Source organism: Hipposideros armiger, unplaced genomic scaffold (genome assembly GCF_001890085.2).
Source record: "Hipposideros armiger isolate ML-2016 unplaced genomic scaffold, ASM189008v1 scaffold_174, whole genome shotgun sequence".
In the NCBI taxonomy this organism is placed as follows: Eukaryota; Metazoa; Chordata; class Mammalia; order Chiroptera; family Hipposideridae; genus Hipposideros; species Hipposideros armiger.
The window spans coordinates 2,927,082-2,946,362 of NW_017731524.1; the positions used below are offsets into that span (position 1 = coordinate 2,927,082).

The 19,281-nt window shown below is 37.7% G+C and overlaps 1 protein-coding gene across 6 annotated transcripts in view; it reads right to left on the reverse strand.

Annotated features, from left to right (window-relative positions):
• Positions 1 to 19,281, reverse strand: part of KLF12 (KLF transcription factor 12) — a 529,300-nt gene that overhangs the window by 280,770 nt on the left and 229,249 nt on the right. For 5 of the 6 annotated variants that reach the window (XM_019652141.1, XM_019652137.1, XM_019652140.1 and 2 more), the window contains one exon: positions 3,735 to 3,798. In XM_019652141.1, coding sequence (XP_019507686.1) covers positions 3,735 to 3,767 — 33 coding nt within the window. In that variant the 5' untranslated portion in view covers positions 3,768 to 3,798. Of the gene's footprint in view, positions 1 to 3,108; positions 3,258 to 3,734; positions 3,799 to 19,281 lie in introns of all 6 variants that reach the window. The other variant, XM_019652144.1, reaches the window with a different exon arrangement.

Consider the following 19,281-nt stretch of genomic DNA (forward strand, 5'->3'; position numbering starts at 1 on the left):
TCATCTTTTCAAATAATAAACCCATTCTTCTACTTCAATAACTGCGTCATCTTTCTCAACTCCCTGTATACCACTTGGTTCTTACTGCCCAGATATGAGAAATTAGACACCCAAAGGTGCAGTGACTTGACAGAAGAGTGACCTAATTCCAGATGATATTTTAATGAATATGTGATATATCTACTAATTTCTATCTTTATCAACTCTATTGGCTTGGCTCAATAAAAGGAAGAACTTGTAATAGAATTCTGTATGCCTAAAAATAGCATGAACTGCCACATGCAGTAGGAAATTCCAAGGAGTACTCAACGTGACACTAAAGGACCCAACCCGCTCTTAGAGGAGGCAGCCACACACCAAGTGCACGTGACAGTCCATGACCTGTGAGGGCGCTTCCAATTCTGTTTCTTCACTTTATTATGTCAAGTCATACAACAAAGTCGTGAATTTCTCTCTTATGCTAGGAAAATAACAGTATCAATAACAGTACAAAATAACAGTACAACTTTACACTGTTTTCAGTTATACTGTACTCTCTTTCATCCCCATAACAACTCTTGTAATAGGTAGGACAGGTGTTTGTTTCACTTTGCAATTGAGAAAAGTAAAATTCAAAAGGAAGTCACCGGTCTAACATCAGAGACAGAGAATTACACAGCCAAGGCTTGCTTTTTCTTGATTCCAGGTTTACTGGCCAGGCAGCTACTCCACATAAACGTACAGCAGCAGGTCCAGTGCTGATGACTCCTTAACGCCAGTGGGGCTTTCTGAGCCACTAGGCCTACCCCCTTCAAAATGAAAGAAAGGCTGGATGGCTGCTTTTACAATCTTTCTATCCTGTGTGAAGGAGGATGACTTGGAACTTTATGGCAAAGACATGAAAAGTAACCACACTACATATATACTCGTATACATATCCATCACTATGAAACAAACTGTTTCTTTTTTTGGTAGGGAACTAAAGCTTTCTCAGAAAGGTTTGCTACTGCCCTCGTAGATTCCAAACACAAGCAGTAGAAGTCACCCAGAGCCATGCTGGATGGTTTAAGCAGCCGTGCATCAGAAGTAGTCACAGAACAAAAGTTTTCATGGACTAACATATATGCACGGGTATGTTCCCGACACCTGCTTTAAAGGAGATCTGAGAAACACTTGGTAAACCTACTGCACAGGCTGGAAAACAAAAGCCAGGTTGTGGAGCCAGATCCACAAACCAGCCACCTCATTCACAGCGATGCCAACTGCTGAAGTCAGCCTTAAAGAGCATTGGGACGGATTTTATGCAGATACCTGTGAGCAGAAAACAATGGATGGCTGGGAAGTTTCAGGAATTTGTTTGATGTTTTCTACTGGCAGGTGGTAAAAAGGACAAAATCAAGTGCAATGTAATTGAGTAAAAAAAATTTTTTAAATTGAGTCAAGGAAAGCATTTAATGCACTATTTATATATTGCAAATATACATACACATATATATATATATATATCCACATATATATACATATGTGTGTGTGTGTGTGTAATATATGGCATGTGTGTGTGTTTAAGTAAAGGGCAGATGAAGACTGCTCCTGGAAATAAGACTTTTGGTATGGCCACAAAAGAAATTTTACAAAAGCAGAAAAGCACATTATAACATTCTGTGACTATTGGCAAGAGTCTATTACCACTGAAAATGCACAAAAGTTTTAAGAGCCATAGTCAAATCCCTTTTCAATTATGTAGACAGTGCCAATGTTGGTTCCATTGCTGATGGTTTTAAAACTTCATCTTAATATTGAGCTTGTCAACACATTTGAAATATTTAGAAAAGATAAATTTTCAAACTCTGTAATTTTCTCCCAGAATTAGACTTTGTTCAAACTAACAGCATCTGATTCAAGCAGGCTTAAAAACAAGCACCAAATATGTATTCTCTGTTGTAAGGCACATATAACTGAAAATATTGATCAAAAATATGAAAAAAAAAAGCAATAGAAAAAAATGATTCACTGGGACAAACACACATTCAGTGAAATGCTCACTGTTCCTTCCTCTAAAAAGACTTAGGAACTCATGAGTTACAAGCTATGAAGCACAATTATTTAGAGTGAATCACATATAATATATTATAGTCAATCATAATAATATTTTCAGAGTTTATCCTCAGGGAAAGTGGTAACACTTTCTCCTTGCCATCATCTTCAGTTATCATAAAATTAGTTACAGCACGAAGACATTGTCAAAATATATAAACTTACAAAGCTAACACTAATCCATTCAAAGATAAAAATTTAATAACAATCGAACAAAAACAATTTACTACCTCTGCCCCAGTTGTCTTAAGGAGTACATGAAACTGTTAAATATTACTTTATAAATGAAACTATATTACCAATGGTGTGCTAGCGCTAGCTCAACCCCACTCATGAGAGCCAACTGTTAAATTTTAAGGAATCTTGTAAGTTAGTTCAACCTTTGAAGCCAGCCATATTGGGAGTATTTACACCATGGGAATTGACAAAAAAACTCCGGATCAGGCCTCCATACCCCAGCCCGCAGAGACTGTTCCCTAGTATACCAATGATCTGCATACAAATAAGTGCACAATTAATTCTCGCAAAGTAAATGCACTCACACAAGCAACACTGAGGTCATGAAAAAGCACATAACTGATACACCCATAGTCTCCCTTGTATCATCTCTGAATCAATACTCCCTCTAGAGGTCTGAAAATTTTCCAGATACAAATATGTATGAGAAAGGAGCAATTTTAGCAATAAGGAGGGAGGAGGAAGGCAGTTTTAAGTGAAAGATATATCCTGGAAAATCATTTGCAAGTAACTGAAAGTAGGTTGGCAGAGGAAGACATGGCAGGACTATACATTTATTTGAAAGTAGCGGGAGTAACTGGGGGAAGGAAAATATGAAATTTTACGTGTTGTGCAGCTACACGAAGAGTTATGAGGCACATGTGTACCAGACCTGTTCAGTGTAAAAAAAAAAAAAAAGTTAAGAAATGGAGGTGGTTTAACATATTGTAATTTTCTTAGTGTCACCTATAATTTTTATATTATAATCAGTATGCAGTACAAGAAAAGCTCAAATAGCTACAAGAAATAAAGTGATACCCAGCACTTGATTATTGTTGATATCCACAGGACTTTTTCCTCCTCTAGTTCAGAGTAGTACTTGTCTGTGAGGTACCAAAGTCAAGTCATTCATAACCATCCTGCTCTTCTGAGGACAGCCGAGACTGTAGGAGCAACACGCACAGCATCTGAGAGCAATCACACACCATGTGGTGCTGGTATGAGGATGATGCTTGTAGGACCTGATGTATTGGGTCGTTGGGAAAGTCATGACGTGTTTTTCTATGTTTTTCAATGCAAAAATGCGTCATGACTTTCCCGACGACCCAATATATTAAACAAAATCTGGCTTTCTTTTTACTTTGCCCCGGTAATCAGTTGTCTCAAGTAGTTTACCAATTTTTAATATTCATCTGAAAGTTGATTCTTAAAATAAGTTGCAGAAATAGACAGCCAGACTTGCACAAAAACAGTGTGCCTCCGCATAAATGTCTCTATATTTAAGGGATTAAAAATAAAAATTACACTTTACAGAGAGAGGCACGTGTCTCAGTATTGACCTGTGTCTCATATTCAGACAAAACAGTGCTCAGATGAGAATACCAGCTCAAAGGTCAGGTTTAAAGTAAGATTTTCGCTGCAATTATACAATTTGACAAACCAACCTTTACTGTTTTCCTCTTCATGTGGCTATTCATTCATCCATTTGTTTCTAGAGTCACATTGATCCTACAAGAAAAGCACACAAAAACAAATAATGAGAAAAAGTTTCACACGTTGATAACATCCTTTCATTGGGGGGTGGGGGCATCTTAATTCTGCAATTCTTTAAGTCCTTGATTAGTGGAGTAACGTAAAAATAACAGCTTTCCTTGTTTGTGCTTTGCTTGCTCATTAGCAGCCATGAAAAAGGCAAAACAGAGAAAAGAGGCAGGAACATCAGCTATGATGCTGAGACAGGTCGTCGGCACAAAGTAATGAAAACCTGTACAAAGATCAGGAAGGGAAGGAGGGAAAAAAAAAAAAAGATGGGGGAATGCAACAAAGAGAGAAGCTTGGGAAGAAAATGGCAGAATGCGGATGAAAAGTACATTTAATATATGAAAGAGAATTCCCAAATACTCCAACTGAAGCACTTGGCTCCACTATTCTGAGCAACTAAGAGGTTTTTGAAATAATGCTGTTTTCCAGCGGAAATGACTTTTTTCTCTTTACAGTTCATACAAATGTGCAGAATACTTAATATGAATACTTTTCGGTGGCTCCATGTTGGCCAATCAATACCCAAGTAACTTTTAAAAACTGACCTAAGTTAATACATGTCACTTCTTCAAAATTAAACAAGTAAATATTTATATGGTTTCTGACAGTTTCCAAATCCCCAGGACCATTTGGGTCTTACCAAATATAATTAAATACATAGTGCTGGACTGGCGAGTTCTGATTACAATAGACCATTTGCCCCCTTTGGATATATCTTGAAAGTTCTCCTATTTATTTTCTCGCAGCATTATGTAACTTGCTTCAGAATTTCCATTTCATGAAGCAAATTTTCTTTGGCATTCACGCAAGCCAGCTTATTAGGCGCAGCTGGCTTTTTTTTCATTGGAATTACACTCAAGAGGGGACACGCCTTGGAGCTCTTAGACATTCTGTGCCGATCTCTGTACTGCAGCACTGGGCCAGGTTTCCTCTGCATGTGTTTCCATACATCTGAACCAAAAAAAAACCCAAAGCTCACTCATAAGGCCTTAAAGGAAATGTAGCAGAATTCACAAGTTCCATGGGCTCGGCCTGCAAGCGGAACTGGACTTTAATTTAATTCCAGTTTTAAATCTCAGCCTCTCTCTCTCTCTCTCTCTCTCTCTCTCTCTCTCTCTCTCTCTCTCTNCCTCTCCCTCTCTCTCTCTTCATCCACCCTTTCTCAAAATACATCTCCTAGTATATACTACAGCTTTTACTACTACTAGAAATACTACTAAAAGGTAATATAAAATAAACACATTATTTTAATACTTTAGGGGCAGACTAGAAATATTCTCTTGAAATTCAGAGTATAATTTTTCCACTTTAAGCCATAACATGGAACCCCTTGAAAAGAACTGAAAAGCCATTTAAAATAGCATGTTCTTATTAAATATGTTTTGTCCTCTCTAGTCTTTAAAATGCATCTAAACCAATCAGTTCCAACTTCATAGCACCACGTACCCAGTACTTCAAAACTGGCTTCAATCTTACATTCTGGCTCCTTATATCTCAAAATGCGGTTGTGTGATTTTTTTTTCACATGTTAATATACCATGAGCGTTTTCTTGTATACATCAGGGCCTCTGCTAGCCTGGATGACACTTTCGTGCAATTAGAAAGGACCCCCTCTCTAGATAGGCTAATCAGGAAGTGGGACCTGGTGATTAGGGTCCCGTGTAAACTTCCACCAGCACTCACCCCAGTCAGACAGCCTCGTCCTAGAGATTGTACTTAGCTGCGTTAGTCTGCAACATTACTGATTTCCTTAGAACATAATTATAGAAATATAATTACTGGATCAAACTATGTGAATTTTTTTCAAGCAGTCAAAATATGTTACCAAATTACTTTTTAAACAGGTTATACCAATTTATATTCCCTCCAGAAGAAGAAACACGGGCAAACGCAGTGCCATTCCCACCATTATTTCCCAATACAAAGTATAGCAAACTTTAGGAGATTAATAAATGTTTCTTGACTGAGTAAAGCTAATCATGAGAAATGAAAGAAAAATCAAATAAAGGAAATTCATCTTGATATCAATTATGTGGGTATTTCTTACCCAAGTAACTAGGGCCTTAATTATATAATTTATCTTTTATTGTAGGTATGATTAATCTGCAGGCTGAAATAAACATTATGTGAACTATACATAACACGATTGTCACACATTTTCAGCATTGTGCAATTTACCAAGTAACCTGCTATCATTTGTTCTGAAAGCAGTTCTGTCAGTTGAGCACATGAACTATTTTAAGATCCATTTGACAGTGATGCTCAGAGGTTAATTTCATACTCAAGGTACAAGTTCGAAGATGTCAGTCAGGGTCCTTATAAATCCTCTTAGGCCCAAATCTTGGTGCACAGCCCTTTGTGGTTTACCTCTGCAACCACCTACAATTTAACTGCATACCTCTGCATGTTTTAAACTTGGGGAAAGCCAGGTATGACACTCACTATTGTTTTCCATTTGTTTCAAGCTTCTCAGAGAGCACGCTCAAGATCATGTCGGGTTCTGCTCCAATCCCACACCCCCAAACTTTAAGTACCACAAATGACAGCAAATGAAGACATAGTTTAGAGTTGAGAAGGCCTGTCCTAGTCTCACTTCTGTCATCCACTGGCTGTGTGACCTTAAGCAACTCTATCAACCTCTCAGAGGCCCAATGTCCTTCTCCACTAATAATAATCCCTGTTGTTATCTACCCCAAAGGAAGTAACGTTTATACAGCAGTCTGGGCTATCATACATATAAGAATAATCACTCTTCAATCAACAGCCCAGATATTAAACAGGAAAAAAAGAAATAAGATTTCCCTAAATTAAGACCACAAGATAGAACAGAAGACCCTCTAATTTTCGTCATGCTAAGGGGCCTCTGTGTCGTTCCCCCAAATCCCCATCAAAACCAAGCCATGATATAAAATAGGAAAAGGCACGTTTCCAATACCAGTTAGTATCTCATCAATTTCCTAATTAAATGATTGCTTAGCTCTGCGAAATATGTTTGTGAAATTATTAAGTAAATCTTCTCAAAGCATAGATGTTTTAAAGGTCACTGTCCCTCATCAAAGACGCATCACAAATGGTTTTGGCCCTTTCTTTCCCAGCTTCAAAAATGATTCTCAATTGTTAGGTGAAAGAAAACAAAGGGTTGGCTATTTATTTCAATATGAAAAAGATAACAAGTAAGAACAGGCATTATTACATTTTGGAAAGAATTATAGATTTACTTTTAAACAAAACCATTTCTGCTTAGAACCACAATATTCACGCTTTAGTGGGAAGTCTGGAGAAACTCTGGTTACACCTACTTTAACAGCTACAAACAATAGAGAATGATTTTCTGAATTCCTCACTTTCAAACTCTTGTTTTCTCCGCTAAAATTTTCACACATGGTCAGCCAGCATCCTTTAGAATTTAAAGAGAGTTCCCTAGACAACCGAAATGACCTTGGTCAGAATGAAAGTGGATGCTCCCCTCCTTAATGAATGCGGAGTCACTTCGGAATAATTACCTCAGAGTACAGGCATTATACTACCCTATAGTCACAGGGTGCTGCTCTTCATCTCATCATAAATGATCTGTTATGTTCTCAATCTTTAAAGGTTAGTGTTCAACACATTCTAAATACTCCAGGACCCATAAGTACACTTGTTGCTCCTTCCTCTGAGGACCCCTTTATGTATCTTTAAATAGAGATGGAGAAACACGTTTCAGAGATGTTTATAGATACCTGAGGAGTCAGGGTACTCCACTCTCTGCACAAAGGTAATTTAGTTGCTCTGTTTCAAGTAAATTGAATTCTGGTGCTGATACGGCAATCCTATTTGAAAGTCTGTCTTCTAGATTCAGCTTTATGAATCACTGTTTCATTAGTTATGATCTTTGCCTTCAGGTGCTGATTTTTTAAATGTCAAGTAATAAAGGTTTATACATATACAAGTCAGTTACCATAATTTTTAAAACTGATTAGGGAACTCGACAGCCACTTAAGTCTGAGATATTATATAACAGATCTAGGTTGGCCTTACTCTGCATCAAGGTTTCTGATATATATGTTGCCTTTTTTTCAAGTTATTTCTGTTTTATCTGTCCTGGTGAGTTATCTTGGGAATTACAAATATTTGAAGGTTAAGCTAAATATTTCTGGAGATAAGTGCAAATCTAAGTACTACATTTTCATATGTATTTTGATTTAAAATGAGAAGACACAAAGCAGTAAGCTTGTTGCTAGGTGACAGGTGACACTACTGTATCTCTTCTGAACTTGTACAGCATGAGACATCTTACTGCTGAGAAAAGACACGGATTTCCATGGCCACACACATCATTCTCTATAGTGAAGCAAACTAGTGTTCACATATGTTTTAGTATAGGCCACAGGTAGTTAGCAAGTCATATCTATAAGAATATCTGATTTTAGAGAATGCATCTCATAATAAATAGGAAAGAACAGCTATTTTCTGTTTGGGGGCACAGATGGGTCTATATTTTAAATAATATCTACATATGAAATACATATAATTTTCATGATCCATGATTAAAGATTAAGAGTGATAATTCTTCAATGTATCTCACTTAAAAATGTTTAAACTTTTAATAGACATCACTTCAATTAGTGTAGGTAGAGTCCATAGAGAAAGCATTTTTCTCATAACAAGTAATCCAATTTCCATTACATTTATTACTAAAGACCATCATAGCAAAGGTCTGATGAAATTAAAAAAAAAAAACAAACAAACAAAAAAAAAACTTCAATGCAGATTATTCCCTGGGTATATTTAGTAATTACACACCGACTTTCTAGCATTATTTCCCTTCCTTGAGACAAAAAACCAGGCACACATTTCCACATCCCTCTTTTGACTCATCAGGCAATGCCGGCGATGATAAGGTACATCAAGGACCCTTCTATACCCAGAATTTCAGGATTTCACATGAATGCATGCCATGCTCCACTCCACAGGAAAAGGCTGTGAGTCGGCATGGAAAACACCCAGGTGTGAACACCAGGCAGAATTAACACTGGTCTTAACAATTGGTAATGTGACTTGGGGGCAGCTTGTTTAGCTTTACATGCCACCCCTTTCCTCATTCATTAAATTGGTTTAATAAAACCTCTTTGGGGAGGGGCAGGGGATAGCCTAGGAATATTGAAAGCATCATGTATACAATGTGCATACCAAGTTATCTGGCACATATTAGGTATCCAACAAATGTCAGTCTCATTCCTACTCCATACGTTTATATCACTTACAAAATCAATCAAATTCTCTCTCTCTCTCTTACACACACACACACACACACACACGCTGGTTTATGTACATTTATACCAAGTGCCCAGACTCCTCGTCCCACTTAAACTTTTCTGAGTACCAGGAACAGGCAATGACCTACTCTAGCCCAAATTACACATCCTCAGTGCCACCTTTAACCATCAGCCTGTATTCATCACAAGAAGGTCCTGGGGATAGGGACAATAGCATCTCCACCCTAGTGTCTCACAACATAGTGTCAATAAGCCTTCCATTAAGAGAATTCAGTGATGAAGTAGCCAATAGGAATAGGAGACAGGGAATTCAAAGGTATTAATAATCCAAATGCAATAACAACCCCCTTGGCATTCTGTTAGTTACATATAAATCCATTGAAAATTCTCCATGTATTAAATTGTTCTTCCCTATTTCTAGTTTTACGTTTCCCTGAAAACATGCTTTCACCCAAGAAATTCTTCACTAGTGAAAAAAGCAAACAATATTATAGAAAGAGCTAACTTTAAGAATGAAAGTCTTGGGCCGGCCGAGTGGCGCGCGATGGTTAAGAGCTGGCTTGGGATGCCAGAGGGCCCCGGTTCGGATCCCACATATGAGGGCCAGTGACACTGCCCTCCACAGCTAAGATGCTGAACAACAGCTCAACCTGGAGCTGGGCTGCCATGAGTCGCCAGCGACGGCGTGGGCTGCAGTCCCCTGTGGCAGTGGGTTGCCATGGGCTACCGTGTGTAGCCAGCAGCCAGCGTGAGCGGCCAGCAGCCGCTGTGAGCAGCCGTCCAGAAGCCTCACCCGGGAAGAGCGCAATGATGGTGCCAACTTGGACCAGTGAAGCGACGTCATCCACAACTAGACTGAAGAACAGAAGGACATCAACTTGTCTGTTTCCCTTCCCTGATTCCCCAAAGCTGTTCCCCTCCCCCAATTCCCCAATAAAATCTTTAAAAAAAAAAAAAAAAGAATGAAAGTCTCATTTGGAGAAAGGTTTGCCTGGAAGCTTGAGAAATCATTTAGGAACTTAATTCATTAACTATACAACCCATTTTCAGAGAGAGGAGGTAAAGCAAAAGCACACTGACATGGAAATTACTCTTTTAATCTGTTTGCAGCTTACATTACACTCCATTATTCTACGCAGACAGAGAACAAATAAACCTTTAAAAGAAAGTAACCACGGCAAACAAGTTAAGCATTTATTTACATATACTGTATTCAATATAATGGTTTGAAAAGTAATTTATGTTATGCTCATATTCAAGTGTAATTGCCATTTTATTGGGCCTGCCTAGTCAAAAATCTGATTTGTATTGCAAAGGACTAACAAGATGATTAAGTTCTGTCTTCGTGTGTCTAATTTATGTGATTTAGATTGCAACACAACCATGAGCATATGCAATCTGTACTTACACGTACAACTACTTCATATATAACTACATTCTGCCAAAAGTAATTTGGCCACACACACACGTTTGTATTCCCATAAGAAGAACACTGACATCCTTCTCATAATCCCCTCTACGTGTTTTACACCACCATGCTAAAAATGTTCCAGTCGTTGGGTTTTTTTAAGAGGCTGGAAGGAGAGATGAGATAACAGAATGCCCAGCTTTGTTTTAACCTCCAGTTCACTCCTTACCTCTTCTATGTAAGTATAATGTAGCTATATGATTTATACATAGAAAAGCAAACTTAAAATTTTGAAAACAACTGACAATAAAATCATGACAAACACATATTTGGCACCAATTAAAAATGCATAATTCACATAGCTTAAGGATTTCTCTACTACTTCACTTCAATGGGTGCTATCTGAGCGCAGCTAAGGTATATATCATGCGGTAATAAATTTTATATACCAAAGATCTGTGACATATTCAAGAAAAATATGTTGCCTTATTTAGTATGCAGTATACATATTTGGCTTTCCTATTAATTGTCGTTGCCTTCTGTGTTTCGCTTGCTAATGCTAAGCAAGATTAAATCCCATTGAAATGCACAGTAAACAGTTTGCTTAGGAAGTAAATTTATTTTCTGGTCCATTACAACAATAGTTGATTAAAATATGCTGCTCCTACCCACTTTTGAATTAATTCATGTGAAATAAAACAAATATTTATTAAATTGTTGGCAAAACATTCCATCAAACTGTAAAACCTGAGCAGAAAAACAAATGGCACACAATTATGAATGACATTTAAATGAAATTTGCATCCTTAAAATATTTAGCAATTATTAGAAAATACCAGGTAACGTATTGTTAGGATACTTTTATGTTCAACCTCTTCCACCATTTGAACCCAAAGCAGTTTTATCACAGGGAGACTTGAAAATACAATTTGAAAGACAGATCAAAGAACTGAACAGATTTGTTTTATTGACATTTTGACAGAGAGATGTAGAAACAAGGGGATTTATTTGATATTTTTAATGAATATCGTATGGGCTGCCGAGTGCCTGACTGAACAATAGTTTTGACCAGCTGAACTCATCAATCCAATTTGTGCCTTCAGATATCATAATCATTGCCCTATATAGCTCGTAATCTGGTCCACGACACAGCTAGCTGTCATAACAAATACATCATCAATTAGTACTTCTCGGCGATGAGCAAGTTAGCAGGCTGTCAAATGAGTACATCACCATATGCTTCTCCCATAACTCAATAATACCAGAAAATCAAAACACTATTTGCTGAGACTGACAAATGATACACTAGGTCAGTTCTTGTTTATAAGGGAAGAAAAGGCTCCTTTAGAAACTGAAAAATACCAAGCTTGGAGGTCCAGTGGAATATAATCCAAGCAATTGCAAGGTGATGAAGGGCCACTGATTTGCAATAGCGAATTCATTACATGGTACCTATGTAATAATTTACTGTTAATAATAAAATACTGTTATTAATTCATCCATGAATCGCCTGTATGCCAGGAAGTAAGGCCATTAAAAATCATACGCCACAGTACCTGATTTAAAGAAGCCCCCAGACAACACAGGTGAGATAAATACAAGTAAGTAAAATAATTACAACAATAGCTACCACGTATTGAATGTTTACCACGTTTAACACTGACTAGGTGCTTTCACATATACTATTTAATAAATTTATGTACAAATATTAGCCATTTCAATGACCTGGGATTAATGTCCACATTTTACTATGAAAAAAACTGTGATCAAAGTATATAATCTCTAACCGATATCATCAGGCTGACACCCTTAATTAATCACAGGAATGCTGGTGAAACAACAAAGTGTAGTGGAAGCTGAAGGAGCCCATAGAGGCCTCAAGAGGAAGTGAAACAAAGCTGAGTCTTCAAAAGTGGGGAAGAGAAGACATTTCAGGGAAAGGGGATGTATTAGGAATTAGTCCATTTAAATCTGACGGAGAACATTCGTACATGTATGTACAGTCACATACGCAAATACATATGTATATACAGTACATACAAATAGGAATAATTTACTAAGAACAAGTGTGTGTACACACACACACACATGAGCATTCTAGGAACTGGTTTTTTACACTAGCCAGCGCATGCCGAAAAACGGGGGCTCTAATATAATAAAGAAATCTATAATGTGGAAAGACGATTCAAGTAAACAATAAAAACAATCCTGAAGGTGTAACTTCTAGTGTCTTAGGTACGCATATTTCTTATCATGAAAGGAATTTACAGTATGTATGCCAAATCAGGAATGCTAAAATATAATTTAGAAAAGCTAATTCTATGAAAATTTGACTTTGAATGACCTTTCTCACAAACTGTGTCATGTCCCATGACTTAAGATTATTTCTGACATCTCTGACCCTCACAGACCAAATATTTTAAAACATTTATTATTCAAACATAAATCAATGAAAATACACCCATAAATAGTACATGTGCACACATACACACACACACAGACAAACAGTGGTGGAAAAATTGACTAGACAGAAATTCCTGCAGCATATGTAAATTACATAAGTTTATCTTTTTAAAAATACTCCAGGATATTCAAACAATTTTGAAAAATAATAGTGGAGCAGCCAACACATATCAAAAGCATTCTAAGAAATAATCTCAAAACAAAAATAAGCCAACTGCAGTAACTTAAAAACCTACTTGGAGACATATATAAAACTAAAATACTAAAATCAGGATTAGTCCTATAAATAATATATGGATTAATCTCTATTCTAATTTTTAAGAAATGTTCACAAATAAAATAACTATCAAATAATTACCGGAAATAAGCAGGTTAAGTGCTTACAAATATTTCCCCAATATGTATGGAGAATGTATTTTTACATTTTAAATACAGTTTCATTAAAAAAAAACGCCTGCTTTTAAAAGTGCAGTCCCTTAAATTCTGTAAATTTATTCCCGAAGGTGACTAAACGCATCTTGGGCAATATAGCAAGGGAAAGCTGCTGGCCAAAGAACTGAATTCAAATTGCTCTCTGAGTAGGGTGGTGTCAATTCTCAGTAGTAGTAGGAAGGGGAGTAGGAGGAATAACTGATGAAAGCATCAGCGAACACACAGGCTTACGTGTGCTAGGAACTGCTCTAACTACTGACTATCCTACTTGTATCGTCCTCAACACCTTGGGAGGTACAGAGTATTGTTCCTCTCATTTTACAGACATGGAAACACAGATTATCCAAATTACAAAGTTAGCTATCACCCATGGACCAATCAATTATCAAGAGGGGGCTGCATGGTCCATTCTTGGTTACAGGAGGGCAAGCAACCTGAGAGGCATCTCGTCCTCCAACTCTCCCGAATAACCCTTTATACCTGGCAGCAGTTTTTAATGCAAGCAAATTATATGATGCATTTTGAGTTTCTATTGTCCATAACAATACGCTGAATTCTTGTAGCTGACCACGAAATGCTATTTGCTTGGTGAGATTCGTGTCAAATTAGATGGAGAAAGCAATATAGTCATTCTTCCTTTATTACACAGCAATACCTCCATGAACCACGATGTGCCAATTGGTAAATTTACTAACCTGTCTGGGCCTCTGCTTCTTCACCTATGAAATTAAGGGATTTGAAACATCTTCAAGTCTCCTTCCATTTACAATATTGTGGGTCCTACAAATCCTGGACTTTAAAAATGCACAGGTCTGCAAGGCATATGCTATGCACTAGAATAAATTAATATTGGTTAATCGAGTTTCAGTTCTAACTCTGAATTGGAGAACTCAGGAAATAACTGAATCTCATTCCCAGTGGCCCCTAACCTGCTTTCGGTAGGAATATAACAGAGAACTAATGCGCCCAAGGTAACTGAGCACGCCATATATCTTTACTACATGGCACTCTGAAGAGAAATGCTTAGGAGATAAAAAGGGGGGACAATGGAGTGACATATTTTCACTATTTCCAAAGCTTGAGCCTGTGGACATACCAGCAGCTGAACAATTCGGGGTGGGGAGGGGAGGCTTGGAAAATTCTGAGGGTGAACAAGGAGATTTCTCCTCTAAGGGCAGTTCCATAAAGCACTGCATTGTAACAGAGTTTATCTGGGACTGTCAATCATTTCGTTCCCTACAGTTATACCACATTCACTTGGTGGCTCCAAGCAGCCCCGGAAGAGGCTGGCGTTCTCATTCTCAGCTCTGACCGGGAGCCACTGCCAGTCTCAGCCTTGCTATTGCCACCGTCTGGGCAGCATATCTCCACATATGTTCTGTGGATTGCAGGGGTTTAAATTAAACACAGTGGGGCAGAGTTCTTGTTTGCCAGTGATTTTGTTTTTAATGGAGGTTTTCTTAGAGATGCAAGAACACCCACATACATACCCCAGAAGTCTCAGAAGTTACTGGAAAGTAACCCCCCTCCCCAATTTTGTAAGACCACAAACTGCAAACTTCATCAGAGGCACTTACGAGTATGTTTTCTTAAAATTGCTTTATTAGCTCCAGCATACAAAAATGAGATTTAGCATCCTACAGCCCTGAATTCTAATCTCAGCTTTCCTATTTCCAAGTTACAGAGTCATGGCTTAGCCCCGATCTCTCTAAAATTCAGTTTTTCAACATCCACAGAAATGGCTAAAATAACACCTATCTTGCAGTATGTTTGCTGTGTCCGGAGAAGCTAAAAAATACAATTTGCAGAAGACACTCAATAAAAATAGTAGTTATTAAATTATTATTTTTCTTAATGATAAGTACTACTCTAGTTTTTAAAACACAGAACTAAGCAATATTACTAGGCCATAGAATCTGCTGTAGCCCAAAGGAGATCAGAAAAAAAAACCACGTGAACCTCTGTGTGTGTCCTACATTACTAAATTATGCTAATTTAAGGAGTTACTAAAGGCAAACAGATTTCCATAAAACATACATACATATGTCACGCTCTCCTATTATAGAGAAAGAGGGGCAACCAAAGATGGGTTTATAATTTTTCATAGTAATGTGATCCACATAAACTACAACTCACAGATGTAAAGAACACGCTGAAAATCCAACATCCAGAATGCCTCTTTATGGTGATTATCTGTCTCCATTTTTAAAAACTTAATTACTTAATATTGCATCTATTCCAGAATTAGTCAGACTTTGGCTTTCAATAGCTTCTACACTCTCTCCTTTATGGCCTTGTTAATATCATCGGTCTTATTCCCTTAATTATGAGGAAACCCACACTCTGATCTCTTTTGCTATGAATGTTCATCACGCATTCACTGAGTCAACAAGTACTTACCCTCCTTTCTCCTCTTTCCAACTAAATCCTTAGTGTAGTTAAAAACCAAGGAGGTTAGAACACTCCTCGGCCATAAGAAAAGACAAAATAACGCCATTTGCAACAACATGGATGGATCTTGAGATTATAATGCTAAATGCTAAGTCAGACAGAAAAAGTAGAGAGCCATATGATTTCACTGATATGTGCGATATAAAACTGAAAACAACAAAAGAACAAGACAAACAAATGAAGAAACAAAACTCATAAACACAGACAATAGTTTAGTGGTTACCAGAGGGTAAGGGGAGAGGGTGGGTGGTAGATGAGTGTAAAAGGGATCAAATATATGGCGATGGAAGAAGAACTGACTCTGGATGGTGAGCACACATGTGTTTATAGATGATGTATTACAAAACTGTCCACCTGAAATCTATGTAACTTTGCTAACAATTGTCACCCCAATAAACTTTAATTTAAAAAAAAGAAAAAGAGAAAAAAAATGAAGGAGGACTCTAGGTTTCAGTAAGCACAGATTTCAGAATCCTAAAACAAAATTGCCATGAAAGAATGAATTGGAGCCATGTAAAATCTCTGCTCACTGTACTGAAGAGACTTAAAGGTCAAGCAGTGCTAGCGGTCCCTCCAGTAGCCAGTCACGAGTCACCTGACCATTTGACAGGTGGCCGGTCCACATTAAGTCACTCTGCAAGTGTGGAATACACACCAGATTTGGAAGACCTTTGACCAAAAAAAGTAATTTGAAATATTTCCTGTATCATTTTACATTGATTACATGTTGAAGTGGTACTACTGTGGCTATATCAGGTTAAATAAAAAATATTTTTGAAATTAATTTCACATGTTTCTTTCTAACATGGCCATGAGGAACTCTAAGATGCCTTAGGCTGCTTGTATTATATTTGTAGTGAACAGTACTGGTCAAGGTCTCACGTTTCAAAACCTTGTACAACAAAGTGGGAATTTTCTTAGCTTCTCATTGTATTTTATATAGACCTTAATGACGTGTCTACTTTGTCCACTAAACTCCCAGAAGACACATTTTCTTGTTTAATCTAGCGTTGAGTGAATCTGGGTGTGAATGCATCACAACATGTACTGTTAATTGAGCACCATCTTTAGCTCCTTAGAGAGCAATAATTGGAAAGACTGTATTTGATGCATGCCGGTTCCTGATTTTTATCTCACCAGATTATCAATCTTCAGTTCTTTGAAAACTCTGCAAAGTGATCTCAAAAATGTTGTGCATGTCGTCCAAAAAATACAGTCACTCACGCACAGCAATGCCTAAACTCAAGTGTCAAGGGCTTTCCATAATCCTCATAGTCTATTAAAACTAAAAGATTCCCGGAGGACCAGAAATATAACCCAACATTCACTGTTATGTCCTGAAGCGTAGCTGTATTTAAATTGATAAAATAAAATGTGGCCTATTCTGCATCACATATCCACTCCATTGCTGATGGGAAATGCATTGGACAATGTACACATCATTAAATTGAACACAGCTAGTATATTATGTTACAGCACCGTTTGGAAATTCAGGCCAAACAAATCCTCCTAAATTTCAAAATGTCAAACCTACTGATAATCACATTTTCTTCTAGTCTGTGTCTTGCTGTTGCTCCTTGTCTGTTGCTCCTCAGGCATTCTTTTGAATAAATACATTTCATTAACAGAGTTTTATAATGTCCATATTGTACAAAAGTGGTGAAGGAATTCACTGTACATTTACAGAATTTTGCAGCTCTTTTATAAACGGGTAGCAACACCTAAGAAACAACCACACATTAGAACTTAGACTAGCCGCCATTGTTTTCATGGAGTTATACATACAGACAATCATGTGATCTCTACCAATACCTTGTTCCTGCTGGGCTCCAATCAGACGCACTTTATGAGAGAGAATGTTGTCTGGATGCATCCCTATCGGGCAACAGAAACACAGCTATGCTCAACAGACACTGCTTGGCTGACAAATTAAAACCTTGGACATCGGAGAGAGGATCCACCAGCTAAAGAGCCCATGGGTTTAATTCTTCTGAGCCTGCAGAAGGCCTTTACGAGTGAACAGTTCTCCACAAGGACTGATATAAACACAAGAGAGGCAAAGGTTTCCAAGAACCCACAACCTCGGGGCACCCTGGGGGCGACGGGCCATGCACGAAGTTACCAAAAGGCTAACTCAGTGCTTCCCAACCTTTTATCGTCTCACCCTCCAAGTGTCTGAGGAAATCAGGTGTCTCAGCGTGCCTATAACCAACCCACAGTACATCACTGGGTAGCTCTGGGCTCATTAACTTAGGAAGCTACAAATTTAAATGCTAACAAGAGCCGGGAGGTTGAAGCAGAGGCATGCGGCCAGCCAAAATAAGGCTGGAAGTGGTAGGGACAAGGAATGCCCTCTACCAAAGGCCCGTGCTACCGTGCTACAGATGCCCTGTAGCTATATTCAAGTGAAATGAAGAATCCATACCCATTTATGGAATCTCCTAATTTTTAAAATATTGGCCGTACCGCTGTACTGACAACAAACAAGTAAAACAGAATAAAACCACTATTCACACATCAGCTAATTCATGATAGGTGTTCTACAGCTCTGGCCTTCAGGTTCAAAATATCTAAGAGGACAAGGAAATTACAAACTAGAGAGACCCTAGATTTCCCTGGGCCTTTCAATGGTATGCCAGGAGGAACATAAATTCACATGATAAAACATGGTGCTTCTTATGGAAACATCAACTTTACACGCAGATTGTTTTTTGAGAATTTATATTAAAATAAACAGTATGTTATAAATACAGTTCAAAAAAATCACAGGGTTTTAAGTAAAACAAGAGGGTCAGAATAGATTTGCTGCACACGGCAGGCTACTGTCAACCACATACCTGGATTAGTTTCCTTTTTTGAGGAAAAGTTTGAGAAGTAAGCTATTGGGCAACCCTCAAGAGGAGACAACAAATTCTGAAACTGGCTCTGAATAGAATAGGATTGCCAAGTATCATCCCATAGCTGGGAGGTGCTCATCAGCTCTGAGCCACTTAGACTGCTAATTTAAATATAATTTGCATTGTTCTAGAAGGCCCCTGGAACGCTGCATTTTCAGCAGTTCAAGCCTGCAAGCCCAGTGGACAGAGGGCACCCCACTAACAGCAATACATTTGCCCATTCTAGGCCAATAAACAGTTTTCTTAATGTGTTCTGCATTTGTTTACTGGTAATGAATAAAACATTAAAATTGCTGCTTGGAATATAAAGCACTGTAGTTCTTGCAAATGATAAAAGTTATGCTGGCTGTAGTTTAGGGTACTAAGGCTGTTATTTATAGAATAAAACCCATTATCGCTACTCAAATATTGAACAAGAAGAGTTTGTATTCAAAGATAAAATTGCCACAGGGGACTTGATATAGAAAATATGGTTGCAGAGATATGGGATGTATATACAAAATTTATATACTGAAAAGAAAGAAAAATGTATTTAACAGGT